General features: G+C 38.1%; 1 protein-coding gene across 1 annotated transcript in view; it reads right to left on the reverse strand.

Moving 5' to 3' along the window:
- PRDM2 (PR/SET domain 2) overlaps positions 1-18,742 on the reverse strand; it is a 99,676-nt gene that overhangs the window by 67,243 nt on the left and 13,691 nt on the right. The window contains exons 2-4 of the mRNA XM_065421218.1: positions 13,894-14,011; positions 11,501-11,604; positions 2,728-2,880 (exon numbers count right to left, since the gene is read on the reverse strand). Of these exons, the coding sequence (XP_065277290.1) occupies positions 2,728-2,880; positions 11,501-11,604; positions 13,894-14,011 (375 nt within the window). The remainder of the gene's footprint in view (positions 1-2,727; positions 2,881-11,500; positions 11,605-13,893; positions 14,012-18,742) is intronic.

Here is an 18,742-nt window from a genome sequence, read left to right on the forward strand (position 1 = left end):
TAGATTAAACAAGCTTCATTACCAAACAAAACTTCAGATTAATTCAAATACTCTTTAAAAAGTTACAAGGAAAATTACTAACTTGTGTACATAGAAATCTGTACTAAGTGACTCTCCAAAGCCTAATCTACAGTAGGAAACTGACCCAATGTTGATAGTTGTAACAGTACTAAAAACTGTTTAGCTTCTAGTATAAACTGAGATTAAGAAGATTGGTGTCTGCCCCTTGTCCTACTTCTTAAAAGGATATATTACCAGGAAGAGCAAAAGCTGTTGAAACAAATACTTTCAGATGTGACTGGGAACATCTGCATAGCTGGCAAGGTAGGTTTACTTATTTATTTGCCGGTAAGGGAGGCAGCAATGTAAACTGAATTTGATATCATAATCTGTGTTGTTCCCATTTATTGGGAAGTCCTAAAAGCAAACCATACATCTATATTTAAAATTTGCATTAAGTACATCTTTGATGAAATCCTGTTCAGTGGATGGAGAATGGCCATGTTGTCAGTGATCTTTTTGCAAAATATTTTCTCCCCTCCATGAACAGATCTTGTGCAGTAAAGTTGAAAAATTGTTTTTCTGTTGCATTCTTGCAAAATCTGGATAGATTCATAGATTCCAAGACCAGAAAAGACCTTTGTGATCATCTAATCTGACCTCCGTGTAACAACAGGCCACAGAACTTCCCAAAAATTATTCCTGGATGATAACTTTTAGAAAAAAAGTCCAGTCTTGATTTTAAAATGATTAGTGATGGAGAATCCACCAGGACCCTTGGTAAATTGTTCCAATGGTTAATTATTCTCATCGTCCCACGTTAAAATGCTGATTTCTTTTGAAAAATCCTTCTATATTTGGCAAGGTTGATTAAGAAGTTTGGAGCTAGGAAAATGCAAGAGCAACTACAATTTTTCTTGTGGATCTTTCAATCAGGCTTCCAAACTGATCATAGCACACAGACCGTGTATCTCACACAGATTTAAAATATATATAAGCCATCACGGCTCTGCTTTTTTTTTTTTTTTTTTAAAGTTGGAAATATGAGAGTTGTCAAAGGTTATGTATTATGAAATGAAAAAATGGGGAGGAGTAAAATACAGACCCTGCCTACATCTTTTATTAAATGATGAAAAGACCAATAGGAACTATGGATTTCTTGTTATTGTCTGAAAGGATCCATCTCAAGCAGGCAGGTTGTGCTGAGTAATGATTTGTGTGCCTTGAGCATGCCTAGGAATTGAGAAATGCTTATCGCCAGTAGTCACTTGCCTCAGTATTGACAGTTGTGCTGTATCAAACCATTCACAAGCCCAAATACAAAATAGAGAGTGTTCATACATATCTCAGTTTGTAATAGTGGCTTGCAATTTTATTTACAGAGAAAAAAAGACACCTTGGACTGCTAGAACTAACATTTCAAGTACATTTTCTCACTGTTCAAGAATTTGGTTTCTAAGATGGGATGTGTTATGTTTCATTCCATATTTTTTGTGAAAATATTATATGTATATGACAAAAGATATACTTTATGCAAGATGGCTCATGTGAGATATCATTGGAAAGGTTATAATTAACTGAATGAAATTATCCAGTTTGTATGCCTGTATCATTTCTGTATCTGAAGTAAGGAATATTGACTATGTATCTGTATTTCAACTATACTACTTTGGGTGACATCCACTGATAACACTTCAGGTACAACAATGGAAAAGCCAGACAGGGTTGATGGCTCATCAGCGAGGACATTAGACTGTGAAAAGGCTTGGCCTTCCTGTGGACTGCTCCATACTGCCAATGACTCATGGACGCTGTGATACTACAGAGTCAGGTGGTCTGGTCACCTGATACTAAACATTACCTGGGACTTCTTGTAACTTTCCACTGGAAGGGAAGGGGGGGGGGTCAAGTTTGGGAAACAAAGGATTCCTGCCTTATGTAAATCCTATTTAAGGGTGGGGAAGAAGGAAAATGGGACGACTCCTCTTCATGGCCTGTCTGCCCAAGAAGAAAGACTGCTAAAGCCACCTCAAGGGAAGGCCAGGGGAGAGTCCAGACTAAGACAGGGTCCAGTCTGAAAAGGAATGTAATTGGAACTCTGAACCACAGAAACTTTGCAGCCTGCCTAAAATAACATTTAGGGTGAGAACTTAATTTTGTAACCTGTTTCCTAAGTATATTGAGCTTAGCTTGCGTGCTGTTTTATTTGCTCAATAATCTGCTTTGTTCTATCTCTTGTATTCACTTAAAATTCACCCTTTTGTAGTTAATAAGCTAATTTCTTTTTGATACTATAACCCAGTTTATGTAATTTCTAACTGAGGGGGGCAAGAAGTTGTGCATATCTCCCTCCACATTGAGGAAGGGGGCGAATTTCATAAAACCTTCGGGTTTGTACTCCTTAAAAGGAATGGGCACCAGAGTGTTAGAGCAAGCCCTAAGGCTGAATCTTTCCAGAGCCAATCTCTGTCTCTCTGTGCAGCTGGGTGTGGCCCTGCCTGTGTGCTTGGCTGAAAGAGGCTTGTGAGCCTACCCCAGCAAAGCCAGGTAAAGGAGACCCAGGCTGGCAGAATAGGCTGACTCAGTGGCACCCCAGCACATCAGATGACCCCACAAAGGGCCCAAATCCGTCACAGGAAGTACGAAAATGAAACAGGTTCTTGAAGGAAAAGGAAGAAATGGATACCAAAAAGTCATCACTGACACTTCACAAATGGACAGTGCTACCTTTAAGGTTTTGTAGTAAATGGTCCTGTTGATCTCCAAAGGGAATAGATTTTGCTCCTTTCCCGAAAGTGCCCAGTTCACATATCGCAGCCAGTTTCCTTTCCTTGGATCAGTTGCATCAACACACATCCATCCCAAGTTTGGGTAATATACCTTCGAAATAGAAAAGAATGAGTTACTCATGGGGGACAATTGAATTAGCCTTAAATATAGATGCTTAAATACACAGGAATACATGTTCAATAATTTATGACAGAAAGGCATTTCTTGATAAGATTTATGAGAATGGTACAAAGTAAATATTTTACTGAAATTTGCCAAACCAGATAACACCCCTCACCCTTGGGAGCTTGGAAAATAGAAATCTACAGGCATTTTCCCTCAGTCTGTATAGAATTTGACTGATTTTTGAGGGGTGGGGGGATGGTTATACTAAATCACTCTTGAATATTAATGGCATATTTAATCCTAAAACACAAGGGATGAAATTCTGGCCCCACTAAAATTAATGGCAAAACTCATTGACTTCAGTGGGGCCAGGAATTCACTTTCAGGTTATTTGAAGCAATTGGCTTAGGAAAAGGTCAGAAAGCATTATAAACTTGTAAGTCCTCTCAAATGCAGAGCATATTGTTTACCTCAGGTAACAGTGCTTGGTGCACTGCAGACAAAGAACAAGTAACTTGATTGAGTTGGCATATTTTGGGCTTGATTTTCAAAAGCGGCCTCTGATTTTGCACTTGCAAATAACTGGAGACGTATTTTATAGCACTTAACTCTCTCTCTGACTGTTCCTACAGTGAGTTGCTAGAATATGTGCTATATAAGGTACCTGCACTTCTGTGGATGCAAAAGTATGGGAATTCAAACTGGGAAATATGACCTTTTAACTGTGCATGTGTATATTACGTAACTGCGAACTCTGAAACAGCCCCACGTGGGTCAATGCTGGCAGTCAGAACAGAACCAAATGAGACTTAAAAATTCAAATTACTGATTGTGTCCTCCCAGCCGAATATTAATCCAGAAAAGATTGTTTCAGTACTTCGTAGGTGCATCCCTCATGCTCGGCACTGGGATTTCTGATTAAGGTCTATGTATATCCTTACATGCTAATATAAGTAACTTGTTCTTTTATATTACCAATGTTTTAGTATTTACCTACTCGTAGTTCTCTTACCTACTCCACTTCTGGAGGGAGAGGGAGAGGGAGAGGGAGTGTGTGTGTGTGTGTGTGTGTGTCTATAAAGAACCTCTTGCCCTAGGAAGAGAGAACTATTTTTCACTGTGAAATTAAGAGATCAAAATTAATTTGACCGAGTCGCAAAAGGGTTATATAATCATTGTGTGCATTATTATTTTGGCAATGAATCGTACATTACAATTTGACCTACTGTGCTCCTCTTTTCTTCCTATAACAGTTCTCAGATTCCCCGGGTGAAATACTTCAGTGCTGAATGTATCTATGTTGTATTAATATTAATAAACGATTAAAAAAATTAATCACGATTAATCACACGATTAATCACGCTGTTAAACAATAGAGTGCCATTTTAAAAAATATTTTGGATGTTTTCTGCATTTGCAAATATATTGAGTTCAATTACAACACAATACAAAGTAGACAATGCTCACTTTATATTTATTTTTATTACAAGTATTTGCACTGTAAAATACAAAATAAATAGTATTTTTCAATTCCCCCATTACAGGGACTGTCATGCAATCTCTTGATCATGAAAGTTGAACTTACAAATGTAGAACTATATAAAAAAACCGAATTCAAAAATAAAAACGTAAATCTTTAGAGCCTAAAGTCCACTCAGTCCTACTTCTTGTTCAGCCAATCGCTCAGATACACAAGTTTGGTTACAATTTGCAGGAGCTAATGTTGCCTGCTTCTTGTTTACAATGTCATCTGAAAGTGAGAACAGGTGTTCACGTGGCACTGTTGTAGTCAGCGTCACAAGATATTTACGTGCCAGATGTGCTAAAGATTCATGTCTCTTTATGCTTCAACCACCATTCCAGGGGACATGTGTTCATGCTGATGACAGGTGCTGCTCGATAACAATCCAAAGCAGAGCGGACTGATGCATGTTCATTTTCATCATCTGAGTCAGATGCCACAGGCAGAAGGTTGATTTTCTTTTTTGGTGGTTCAGTAGTTTCCGTATCAGAGTGTTGCTCTTAAGATTTCTGAAAGCATGCTTCACACCTCGTCCCTCTCAGTTTTTGCACAGCACTTCAGATTCTTAAACCTTGGGTTGAGTGCTGTAGCAATTTTTAGAAATCTCACATTGGTGCCTTCTTTGCGTTTTGTCAAATCTGCTGTGAAAGTGTTCTTAAAACGAATATGGCATTCATCAGAAAACGTTAATTTACTTTAAATTCACTCTCCACCTTATTCTGATTTACTTTCATGTGTAGACAAATCCTAATACTCGCAATTAACATAAATTTAATAAAAATTGTACTGTTCATAATGTTTTAAATTAAACCTACATTAGTAATTAAAGGTACATTGTTTCAAGAAATTTAAAGTTAATGAACAAAATGATTTAACTATCAATTTGGCAAGTCTTCAAGGAATAATTCTTTAAATGATTTATTAAAAAAGCCTATTAAATGTTAGATCATTATGCATTAACTTTTATTCTCCGCATTTGATGGATTGAAAAAAGTAAACATCAGAAAAGTTGGAAGTTAAAATAATTTACTTTTTATCTTGTTTTAGTGGATAAAGTACCATTTTACCATGTGAAGGCGATCTTCTGAGTTTTTATAAAATCTATCCAGCTACAGGTTTGAAGTGTTTGATATTCCAAGATCCTGTATAAATTGTTTTCAAGTGGGTTGTAACTCCATTTAATTATCTTTAACGTATCAAAGACAGTTTGTAATAAAATCAGTTCACTGACAAGTGATCTGTCTTCAGCCAACATATAAATCCTCTTTGCTTTTAAGATATGCTATATGCCAACCACATTTACTACTCGAATCAAAGATAGAGGTCTATAAGGGTATCATGGGTTGTCGTACATTCTTTCCAAACTACAGCAATAACCATTTTTTGAAGCTGGAGACATCTTTTTTCTTTATTTAAAATTGTTTTTCCTACCTCGATACACATAGTGGATTGTAGTACAAGTACTAGGCTACTCTCATAGAAATGTTGGGGGAAAGATTTACACACACATGCTACAAATAGAAAAAGAAGAAAGGAAACGTACAGATAGATTCTGGAAGTTTGTTTAAACTTAGTATTTGCTTCTACTTCTCTTAATTCTATCTAGGAATTGTAACGCGTCTTTTCTCCACCCCCAAGCTCTCTTAGGCCCTGGCTTTTTGCACTGTTTAGCACAGCACAGTTCTCCCAATACACCTCTACCTCGATATAACGCTGTCCTCGGGAGCCAAAAAATCTTACCGCGTTATAGGTGAAACCGTGTTATAGTGAACTTGCTTTGATCCACCGGAGTGCACAGCCCCCCCGGAGCACTGCTTTACCACGTTATATCCAAATTCGTATTATATCGGGTCACGTTATATCGGGGTAGAGGTGTACTAGCAACAGTGCAAGTGCTATTGTCTACCAGGCATAGGGTCAGATGTCAATGGCAAAAATGCCTGCACCTGTGCTATACAAGGCCTGTGGCACTGTGCTATTCAAAGAGCATTTTAAAATAACCCCTTTTCAGAGACTAGAGGTGTGCCACCCCTGGAAATGGGGCATAACTTTGTTAAAATGTTTTCCTTTTGTTAAAGCCAGGGAATGTCTAGTCTTCATTTAAATAAAACAAATGACCTGGGCCCTAGCTACAGCATAGACCTGCTAACTGAAACCCGCTTTTTTAAAATGGTGTTGTTTTAGTGTAAACTAAATTGTAAGAACTACTTGTTTGTCCATATATTTAGCAAGAATGATGATGGGTTATCTAGTAGTTATGTATACTGCAGCAGCACCGAAAGGTCTCAGCCACGTCAGGGCACCATTAGGCTAAGCACTGCTCAAGTATATAAATAAGCGATGGACTTGGCTCCAAAGAATATACAGTGTGTAATTGTAAAAGACATAAAAGGTCAGCAAAACAGACAGACAATGGGAGGTGGTGGGGGAAGATATGGATGGGGTAAAAACAATAACTGGATATTTTAGCATAGATTGGGTGAAAAATTGTAAGTAATGAGCCAATCCTCTTTCTAAATTTCTAAAATTTTCAATATGGCATCTTTTCTTCAGCTTCAAAAATACTTTGGCTAGGGTGATACTACAGAATGAAAAGACATGTGGCTTATTCTGAAGCTTCAATTAGTATCTTTGCAAAGCCTGAATGACAAACCCAAAGCCAGCTTTCACCCCGAGTTTTCCATTTTGCTGCATGGTGTTTCATCATTTGAATCATTTCTGATGTTTAGTTTAGAAACACGAAGTATACATTTTTGTTCCTCCCCAATATTTTACATATCTTCATTTGAAAGTATACCTCCCTCCAAAGTTCCTTAAAACAGGGACCATTTACTAAAGGGTATTAGTTCTGTGGTGCCCACACCATGCTGGTTTGTAACAAACTATAAGGTTTTGATGACTGAGGGTAAAATGCCAGCAGAATCTGCCAAAAATGTCTGCACATTTGTTAGTCTTCTCGTTATACCACAGATAGAAAAAAAGAGTGAACATTGTCCTTGTTAAGTGTTCAGATTTCATCAGCTGATTTCTAGGAGTGTGCTTGTAAGTGCACCAAATCCTTACATCTGTGAAAGTAAACTCTTCCACAGATCAGGATTATAAAAACAGTCTGTGTAGTTAAAATGGAAGAGCAGCGCAATGTAACATTGTTAGGGAGTGCAATCCCAGTATGGAAGACCTAGCAGATACGGAATGCAGGGCCAAACATAACTAGATTACTTATTATTTCAACCAGTCTTCACTGTACTGACGTTCTTTTAAGTCTTGTCCACAGTGGGCAAGGAAACAGCATTTGCACCTCTCTAGGATGCTGTGACTAAACAGAATTCCTGCTGGGCAGGATCTAGATGGCTCGGCACAACGTGCCTCAAATTCTGGGCTCATCAGCAGATAGCCATTCTTCCATGGGATTTCTAGTAATGCCATTTTTAGCTGCCTTCTCCTCCAAGAAAGGAAAACATCTATAATCTTTCTTCAGCCAGGCTCTGAGCATACAGACACAGAGCTATACCATACAGAGCTGATTCAGAAATGCCCACTTTGCCAGAAGTTCTGCTAATTATTAACTAGATGGAGATAGTGACTTCAAGGGTCTCCCCCTTTCTCCAGAGGACTTCAGTTTGAAAAGCCTGAGTGTTCTTTTTGTTAGCTTTGCTATTTTGTTTTGTTTTTGCAGCCTTTTGGACCTTTCTTAAAGATCCACTGCTGAGCAGCACCCTTTTTCACAATTTACCTTGTTCCAGTTAAGATGCTAGAATGGTTTATAGATGTGAGAGAGTTGGTAAATATGAGTATGGGGGCCAACTGCTGCAGACTACAAATCTCTTTTCAATCTACATTTTTCAACCGGTACTAAAAAGCAAGCTGTAACTGTTTTAAAGTCTGACCCTGGACCCTTTTATTACCTGCATTGCAAAGTAGATCACTTTATAACAAGTGGTTCAGAAATGTCAAATTAATACAAGTTGTAATTGTCAAATAGAATTGGTAATTTACTTGGTGTAAGAGGTTTTTGCTGTATGAACTTTCATTTTATGCGATAGAGAGAAAAAACGTGCAGCTGAGGTAAATAATTTACCTGACTGATTTCATCTTATTAACTGTACTTGTACTAGATCTAAGTCTGAGATACATTGGATTGTAGTATCCTCTTGTAATGTCTAGAGGCACTTGATGGCTTATCAGGCATTCTACTTGAATTATTTTGATTCTACTGGCTGTTAGTTTGCTTATATGGGAAATTACCATTCTAGGTCCATTTCTGTGCCACGGTTCAACAACTAGCTTGATGTGTGTGCGTGCATGTGTACACACAGTGCTTCATAGTTTGTTTTATTTTATTAGGCAGGTGGCCAACAGGGATTATTGATATAATTAAAATCTGTTTCTTGAAATCTGTAAAATGTGCACATAGCAAGTCTATTAAATAATGTGCTACTATCACTATTATCCATCCTTCCCCCGACTCTTTCAGTTTGTTTGTAACACCCACTCGTTGCACATTCTAAACAGTTTATAAACTCTTTAGGGCAGTATAATGAACAGTCCCTTACTCGTTCCCTCTACAGCAGTCTTAACTCTGTCTTCTTGCCAAAATGAAACTCAGACTTGAATAGTTATGAACTACTTGAAAAATGAACAAACCAAAGTGTCTCCTAAAATAATTTTAACATGTAAGAATGTTACAGCAAACAGAATGGCTTTTAATGGAGCTACAGTGCCTATCTGGTAATTTCCCACCACTAAGTTTCCTACAGAAGGTATTCATGTTATAGATTTACCTCTTACCTTGAGACTCTGGGGAAGATTACAGATTTCCATATTGTATTTTAATGCTTTGTACGGTCACCAAATTAGCCTTCTAATTTAAAAACACAACTGAACTGAAAAATCCCTTTTCAGAGCCTAGGTTTACTTTTAGCACGGATTTCTATTGTTCATTGTTTAATAAATTCTCAGCATTACTATTGAGAGATTACAGCTGCATATTGTACTTAAAAATTGCTGTTCCTACTTTCAAGTTTGCCCACTAGTCTAAAATTTCAAGGTAGCTTTTCTCCAACATTGTATACTTTTAATGCCTCCCATGGACCCATCCACACCTGTCAATGATATTATTTCCTACTATCTCTTAATAGATCTATTACAAGTCCCTAAATTATCGCCTTCATGAAGACAGAGGGATTTGAAGTGAAAATAGCTTGTAGTCAGATTTACCCAAAATGGTGAAACAAACAGGCACAGAAATGTGCTCTCTAAATATTCTATACACTGCGACAGTATCTTCAAATGAAAGATGATTTAAAATTATTTGGAATTCTCTAAATTCCTCTATATCCTGTTGTACAAATACCTGAGTTCTTCTGAAAGTACTATGTGATACATTACATGAAGACAGCCACACACATCTGAGGTCTGTGTTTTAAGTTACATAAATGATAGTGTTCAAATTAATTCCTTTTTGTACAATTATAAACATTATTTCTCATTACCGGGGGATGTTGTGAAGGCCCAAACTAACAGGATTCGAAAATGAAATCCTTAGATAAGTTCATGGAGGATATGCTGTAAGCCAAGATGGTTAGGGACACAACCCCATACTCTTGATGTCCCTTAACCTCTGACTGCCAAGGTAGCACTGTACAATAGGGGATGGATCACTCAATAATTGCCCTGTTCTGTTCATTCCCTCTGAAATATCTGGCATTAGCCACTGTTAGAAGACAGGATACCGGGCAAGATGGACCATTGATCTGACCCGGTATGTCCATTCTTATAGTGTAAATTGCTACTCAGACTAACGGTCTGTAAAGCATTCTACGGAGTTTTTATCCGTAGGTATTCTTCCATAACACAGCATTTGTGCACCAGTATAATTTATTATCAAAGAAACAGATATACAGTTTAAACATATTGAATCAAGGTATTCTGATTTTTACAAGACTGGAGTATTTTGTGATATTCTTCCTACAGACTGTGAGACTGCTTGATTTCACTGTTTATTTTTGACAAAAAAAAGCCGTTCTGCCATTCTAAAACAGATTTCACATTTACAAATATTAGAATAAATGGAGCAGCAAAAAAAATAACAACACTGCAGTATCATTTTAGCTGCGTATACTGCATCTAATTGGAGAAAAGTGTTAAATGTCAAATGTACATTTTAAAATAATACTAATTTGTCCAAAATTATAATAGGATCTTGTAGTTATGCTATTTTATTTACAGTGACAAATGCTTCCTCCTTTTTACGCATGTATATGATTTCAAGACAAGTCTGATCATACTGCTTTGACAAATGTCAAAATGGTTTTATTTGCCGTCACAAGATCTTGTCTACATTGGCAATTTCTGGGAAATCTCTCACCACTGTGGCTCCAACAACCATAGCAATGGCGGGAGCACTGGTTTAGTTGATCTAGATCTGTTCCGAGCAGAGCGAGACAAGGTGATGATGAACACTAGACAAGCGCTTCCCACTGCTGCCAAGCCAGTGGAGCTGCACAGGTGGTACTACTTCAGTAGTTGAGGTTTCCTGAAAATTGCAAGTAAAGATGTAGCCTTACCATACATGTTGTATGCTGTAAGAGAGAAATCATGTGAGGTGCCAAACCTCTCCTGAGAGATGCCAAACCTCTCCTGAGAGATGCCAAACCTCTCCTGAGAGATGCCAAGCTCCTTTCACTTCCACTGACTTCAGTGGGAGTTGAGGGTACTCAACTCTCATCAAGAAGTGCAGTACCTTGCAGGAGCCAGCCATCTGAAGCCAAGCCTGATCAGCAACAGACCATTTTGCAAGAAGTTGGGGCCCAGTAGCAGTGCTTAACATACTTCATGTTGCTTTACAAAACATCTACTTAATATTTTATCAATGACAATGGCAGGGTTTTAGCTGTGTAATTCAAAACAATTGGAGTCTAATCTGTAGTTTCAACAAAGCATATTTTCTGAAAAGGAAATAGTTCTGATTTAAATAATCATACACAATGATCAATATCTATAATGTCTGACAAAAATTAAACGTCAAATAGAAAATAATCATTTAACTATACCTGGCTACTTCCTTTACCAGCTGTTTCTTACCTCCCACATGTATACATTGTTCTTAACTTGGGATCTTTTTTTCTTGTCACCAACAAATGGTCCGAATTTTTTGCCTTTTAAAATTGACTTTGTTGCCCAGACACCTGGAGAGTTAAATCAGTAACTGTAATTAGTCTACTTTATTTCTGACAAATAGCTTTCTTAAACATTTCAAATTTCATAAGTTTATCAAATACATGCCAACTAACTTCAGGGAGCATTTACAATATCAAGAGAACAGACAAGAAATAAAAATTTACTCAAAGTCAACTTATGAAGCCAACTCCGAGCCCAGAAAAGAAACTTACCCATGAAAGACTTGAGTAAATTTATAGACCTAACAGATGAATAAACTCCAGATTTGCTGAACCAAAGGAATGGCAAGTGAATTCCAGACCAGTTTCCTTACTCACAAATGAGAACAGTGTCTCTACTGATCAGAGTTCAAACCTGGAGACTACTAGCTCGAATGTCCTAACTGATCAACCGTTGGGATGGTGAAGAGGAAAAGAGGTGGTCTTATGAAGGAAATGAAGCAAAAGAGGCGATATTCTGACACACACACCCAGCATGCTATTATCTCTATCTAATTAAAGCAATAGAATTTGTAACGTAAGCAGAATTGCAGAATCTATTTCAGAAGGATGAAAAATGATATTTATCTAAAAAAATTTGTTCTGAAACCTTCGTATCACGTCACCAGGTAAAAGCATTGAATCCCCATACTGCTGTATGCAAGATTTTATGGTAAGTTTCTATAAAGCTACACAAACCGCTTGTCAAACCATTTTCTGCACTGTTTCAGTTAAGCACACTATTCAGCTAATGGTATACAGACAGCCCGCACACACAAGCAACAACCTCCATTGTCTCAGACCAGTTCAGAATAAAAACCAAATGCTATTTGTGTTGTAGATATAAAGTAAAATTCTGCATACGATACCAATGAAAATCTAAAGCAACTACACTGACCTCAGTGGAGTGAACTTTGGAATTACACTACAGTAATTTATTCCAGGATTTTAAATGTACAACTGACAACAGGGAAAGGAAGAGAACTCTCTACTTAGTACCATACACTGAACTCAGGCATTTCCCCATCTTATCTTGTATCCATTATCCCAGTCTTTATACAGTAAGGTAAAGGTGACCACTCCAATCCCTCCTGTTTATCTGTTCATATTCACAATACCTTACTACAGAAGTTCTCAACCTTTTTCTTTCTAAGCCCCCTTCCGCCCCCCAAACCCAAACATGCTATAAAACCTCCATGGTCCACCTGTGCCACAATAATTGGTTTTCTGCATATAAAAGCCAGTTCCGGCATTAGGGGGTAGCAAGCAGGGCAATTACCTGGAGCCCTGTGCCACAGGGGCCCCCACAAAGCTACATTGCTCAGGCTTCAGCTTCAGCCCTGGATAGCGGGGCTCAGGGACTGGGTCTTCAGCTTTCTGCCCGGGGCCCCAGCGAGTCTAATACTGGCCCTGCTTGGAGGCCCCCCTGAAACCTGCTCAAGGCCCCCTCCCTAGGGGCCCTGGATCCCTGGTTGAGAACTGCTGCCTTACTATATTATCTTGGTGTCTTTTTTTTAATGTAGTTAGTAAAGATCCATATGCCAGGGTTGTTTAACTTGTTAAAGAACAACTTATAAAGTTATTTGAAGATAGTTCTAGGAAAAACGCATTTTCACCTGTTTTACGTACAATAATGGAAGAAAGGCAAATAAAATGCATGTTCATTCAGTGCAGACAAGCATGGTCTGTGGAAGAAGTGCAGTGACGGGTCATTCTCACAGAGACCTTGCTAGCCAATCCACTGTGGATCATTCATCATAAGCTCAACAGAAGTTTGCCTTTACTTTCCATCTGGGAATCAAGTTGTCACAATAAAAGTGAAAAACTTATCTGAGTTACTATGTACAAACCAGTGGTACAAGTAGAAGGTGTCCAATAGGGCGACTGTGGAGAAGGACTCACAAGCAACACAGAGAGGAAAATCATAACTCTAGATTGTGAAGAATTTACCAGTGCAAGTTTAATTGGTGGAACACTCGATACCTATTAAACGTCACTTCTGATCTGATAAAATGCATGATGCAGGAGAACAAGAAAACATAAAAAAGGCTTTTTCCACTACAAACACAAAATCTCATTGCTACTCAATTGCAATCTTTGTCCTTTAACAAGCATTTTCATAATTCACACTCTGTTTTATTTTAACTTCCCACCCCATTTTAGTTTCCTTCCCGTTTGTTTTTTCTTTGAGGAATGGGGAAACTCACGCTGACTGCGCCATTTCTTTGTTACTTTAATGCTTCACTTTCCATAGCTGCCAGAATGTGATATTTTTGTCTTCTAATTTCTCCATTATCTTTTCACAGTTACAGCACTTACCAAGCCGTGTCTTGTCAACAGCAGATGGGAAAAGCCTCACTTCCTCAGGAAGTCCTTTAAGCACATGTTCAGGTACATCAGCCAAGGTCTCAGCTGCTCCTGCAGATTCAGTTGTGTTCTACAAGTCAAAAAACAGAAAGGCCATGACCACGATGAAAGAAAAACATTTTAGCACAACAGATGATCAACCCATACAAGCTAGAAAAACTGGTGACAAAATGAAAGTGAAATTTTAATTTGGCATTTCAACTAGGGATTCAATATTGCAAGTGTCTTCCACATGAAGGCATTGGAGGTTCTTTGGTATGCCCATCACACTTGTTTATACTTTTGTAGAGAGTTCTAAAATCATGTTAAAAAAATCTCCTAGTGAGAAATGTACTGAATTGTTCCTTTGGAAATCTTTCTGTTTTGTTCCAGCTATTCTATGCTCATGTTTGATATTGACAAGTCGATGCAGGTATTTTGTCTATTGTCACTATTTGGCAAACAAATGTAACTTAGGTTTGTTTATACCCCACAGGCCATTTGCCACTTACTTCAGTCTTGTGTTCTATTTAAAATTCAAGAATTTCCATCTCAGAAATATTGTGCCTGAACTTTGTATACGTAATAATGTTGTTATGGGTTACCTGATGGCTATTAATAATAGCTATAATAGCAATATTAAAGGCAAAAAGTGGAACAAAGACAAAGGTTTGCGCTCTTTCTATGCCTTTGAAAAAAAAAATTTATATTTCTTCCATTATTCAATTTACCTAAATCAACTCATTTTTCAAGTGTGTTTTTCATTCTTGTTCAGCTAATGTTTTGAAAACTGTGCAAATTTATATATTAATCAGGTAAAACTGGTCTAGAGAGCAGAATTATAAATCAATCTTAAACAAGACCATTACACAAGCATTCCACACATTAGAAACAAAATGCTCTAAGTAGGATCCAAAATCCATAGTTAGGCACAGGTGCACCCAAGTTTGAATATTTAGTCAAGATTCTGGAGTCCAGCTACTTATACAGCCCCTCTGAGTACCTCTTTCTCTCTGAAGGAAAGAAATGTAAGAAGGTAACAACTGAAGTCTAGAGCAGAACTGGGACCTGAACCCATATCTCCTAAGTCATAGTCCACTGTTTTAGCCACAAGACCATCCTTCCTCCTTAACAAAAGGTTTTCTAAAAAGTTTAGTTTTCAGTGTTCTTAAGAACATTCAGTTCAGTATAACGTTCCCTTCTCAATTCATAGTGGCTCAATCAAATTGTTATGAAGAGATCTCAGAACGGTAGGTAACTTTGCATATCCTGCATGTTGCAATGCCTAGGCATAAGCAGGCAAAGTCACTTTTGCTATGGCTAGACTCAGTTCGTAATTCCCCCCACTTTTCAAAGCTGTGGACACTTAAAAGGGGTATATAAAAGCCCCAATCCTGCAACTGACTTTAATGGGACTCTGTACAAGCACAGGTTTCAGAGTAGCAGCCATGTTAGTCTGTATCCGCAAAAAGAACAGGAGTACTTGTGGCACCTTAGAGACTAACAAATTTATTAGAGCATAAGCTTTCGTGGGCTACAGCCCACTTCTTCGGATGCATATGCATGTTATGCATCCGAAGAAGTGGGCTGTAGCCCACGAAAGCTTATGCTCTAATAAATTTGTTAGTCTCTAAGGTGCCACAAGTACTCCTGTTCTTTGTACAAGCACAGGAGTCCACCTGCACTCCATCAACTGCAGGATCAGAGCATGAATAAATTTGTAAAAAGAGTTGATATAAACATTGGTATATGAAGAGGTTTAGTGCCTGTAGACTATTATCATTATGAAATTTCAAATTTCTACAGCTACCTGTTGAGGTGCAAGAGTTGTTCTAAATCTGCTAAACAATTTTTTGATTAAAAAAAAAAAGTGTAATTTTTTCCCACACTCTGCAAACTGGATAATGGCTGCACAACTTTTGCTCTAGTTTAAAAAAAAAAATCCCAAGCAAATATCCCATGGATAATATTCTGAGAAAGTTTTAAGTCGCTGAAATAGACAGTTTAGTGGGAAAATGCATACATAACTTTATTTATAGGAAGTGCAACAAATATGCATTCAGAACTTAACTACTCTAAAAATTAGCAGTAAGGAAAGGAAGCTTTTTAAATTTTAGGGTTTTTTTCCCCAAAGGTGTTTGGCTTATCCTACAGCTTGTGTCACAGCTACTAGCCAAGACGTACATAAACAGAAAGATTCATGCCCCAAGCCAGAGAATAGAAAGGTCAGTAAATGTTGACCCAGTGGCCTATCCTCCTTGACGGAGTATATGACAACAGACACTAAACAGGTTTTTAAAAGAAGAAATTGGGTTTTAGTAGTGAAGTGCATTTTTAAAACATTTGCCCCTTGACCAAAAAAGCTAATTGAGTAAGGCAAGCAAGTGCATGTTGAGATTTACTCTTCAGCTGCAGCATGTTTTAAGTTTAATATGACTGTTTTGAATATAAAACTTAACTTGGTAGTTCAATATTTTTATTTTGAGCTTTGAATATTTGAAGAAAGTTGACAAAGGAGTCGTGTTAGACTGTGAGCTCTCCAGGGAAGGCGCTGTTTTCATCTGTACAAATGATACAGCACAACCTTGTAGTCAGCAAAGATAACTATGAAAGCTGGTCAGCTGCTGTGCTAAGTACATTAATTCAAATTAGTATCAGCAATACAGCCCAAACAGTTGTATATTATAAAGCAACACTGATGGAGAAGATATTTTACCTGTTAGGTACCCAAAAGACAATATAAACCCGAGAAAGCCACTGGACTGGAGGTATTATGCCCACTTGGACTCCATATTAAAATAGATTCAGTCACCACTAAATTAACCATTTATTTACATTAACTATTCTCAAAGCACTACTGAAACCCCACTTCTCAAGCTATCATGTTTGCCTTAAAAAAAAATTGAAATCTATTCTATTAAGAAGTGAAGAGCAGCTGATATACTTCTCCCTTAACTTACGTCTGTTGATTTGACTCTTACGGCCTAGCACTGTGGTGATTTTAGAGAAAAATGAATCCAGATGAAATACATTTGGGGGGAATTAGGAACACATCTACTCAATTATGATCCACAATAAGTAGGACCCTACCAAATTCACGGCCATGAAAAATGCATCATGGACTTTGAAATCTGGTCTCCCCCTGTGAAATCTGGTCTTTTGTGTGCTTTTACCCTGTGCTATACAGATATCATGGGGAAGACCAGCATTTCTCAAATTGCAGGTCCTGACCCAAAAGGGAGTTGCAGGGGGGTTGCAAGGTTATTTGGGGGGGTGGTGTCACGGTATTGCCACCCTTACTTCTGCACTTCAAAGCTGGGCAGCCGGAGAGCGGCAGCTGTTGGCCGGCTGCCCAGCTCTGAAGGCAGCGTCCCGCCAGCAGCAGCGCAGAAGAAAGGCAATACCATACCATGCCACAATTATACTTCTATGCTGCTGCCTTCAGAGCTGGGTGGCCAGAGAGTGGCAGCTGCTGACTGAGGGCCCAGCTCTGCAGGGAGGAGCACAGAAGTAAGGTGGCAATACCATACCATGCCATCCTTACTTCTGCGCTGCTTCTGGCGCCAGCTCTGCCTTCAGAGCTGGGCTCCTGGCCAGCAGCCACCAGCTGCCCAACTCTGAAGGCAGCGCTACCACCAGCAGCAGCGCAGAAGTAAGGGTAGCAGTACCACAACCCTCCCTACAATAACCTTGTGACCCCCCCTCCCCACTCCGAACTCCTTTTTGGGTCAGGACTCCTAAAATTACAAGACTGAAATTTCAGATTTAAATAGCTGAATCATGAAATTTATGATTCTTAAAATTCTATGACTGTGAAATTGAACAAAACGGACCGTGACTTCGGTAAGGCTGTAACAATAAGCTGGCTTCAGCTGAAGATAGTAAAAGTAATTTTCCTCAACAGGAAAGTAGTTTTACACAGGATTGCTGGATCTGCCTCAAATGTCTGGCTTGTAATTTATCTATCTTCATCGTAAATTGACAGTGTACGTGAAAAACATGGCTAAAGAAAACATATCCTATTTTACTTTTGTTTACAGATTTATAAAATAGCTTTCATACCAGTACAAATAGCTTTTCATACTGAAGACTTATGTTTAGGATATAATGAGTCAAAAGATACCAAGAGATGGTAATGCTATTGTGTTGAAGAATGTGTCACAAGTTGGCCGGGCTATGTTATCTACTAGATAAATATTTACTATTTATATTGTGGTAACAGCCACACAATGTGGTAAGTGCTTTCCAACCACACTGTTGCTCTGGTCCAAAAGAGCTTAAAAATGAAAGACAGGACATAAGAAGAGAGATAGAAAAAGAGATGCAACATGCAAGTAGCGTGATTAGGGTGATGATTAGCCTACTTATTTAGTATTTGTATTACAGTAGCACCCAGAAACCCCAAATAGATAAAATCCCCGCTATGGTAGATGCAGATTTTTTTAAGGGACATTACACTGAAATCTATTCAAACAAAAACAAAACAATTCTAAGTAGTTTCAGGTACCACACCATACCCTGAGTCTCCCTGTCAATTTTTGCAATCATATTTCTTAATTTTACAAGTTTTTCTTTTCTGTTGTGTGGAAAACAAAGGCAAACAGGAGGAAGTCATTTATACAGGACAAACAGTGAAACTGACTACGAAGAAAGTGCTGTGAAGTGCACAGAGTAAATTGAAAAGTAGTGGAAAATGTTTCTCTTTCATTTATTGTAATCATTGGTGTTACTCGTATCAATACAGTAGAACCTGAGAGTTATGAACACCTAGGGAATGGAGGTTGTTCGTAACTTGGAAATGTTTGTAACTCGGAACAAAATG

Source organism: Emys orbicularis, chromosome 22 (assembly GCF_028017835.1).
Source record: "Emys orbicularis isolate rEmyOrb1 chromosome 22, rEmyOrb1.hap1, whole genome shotgun sequence".
Taxonomy (NCBI): Eukaryota; Metazoa; Chordata; order Testudines; family Emydidae; genus Emys; species Emys orbicularis.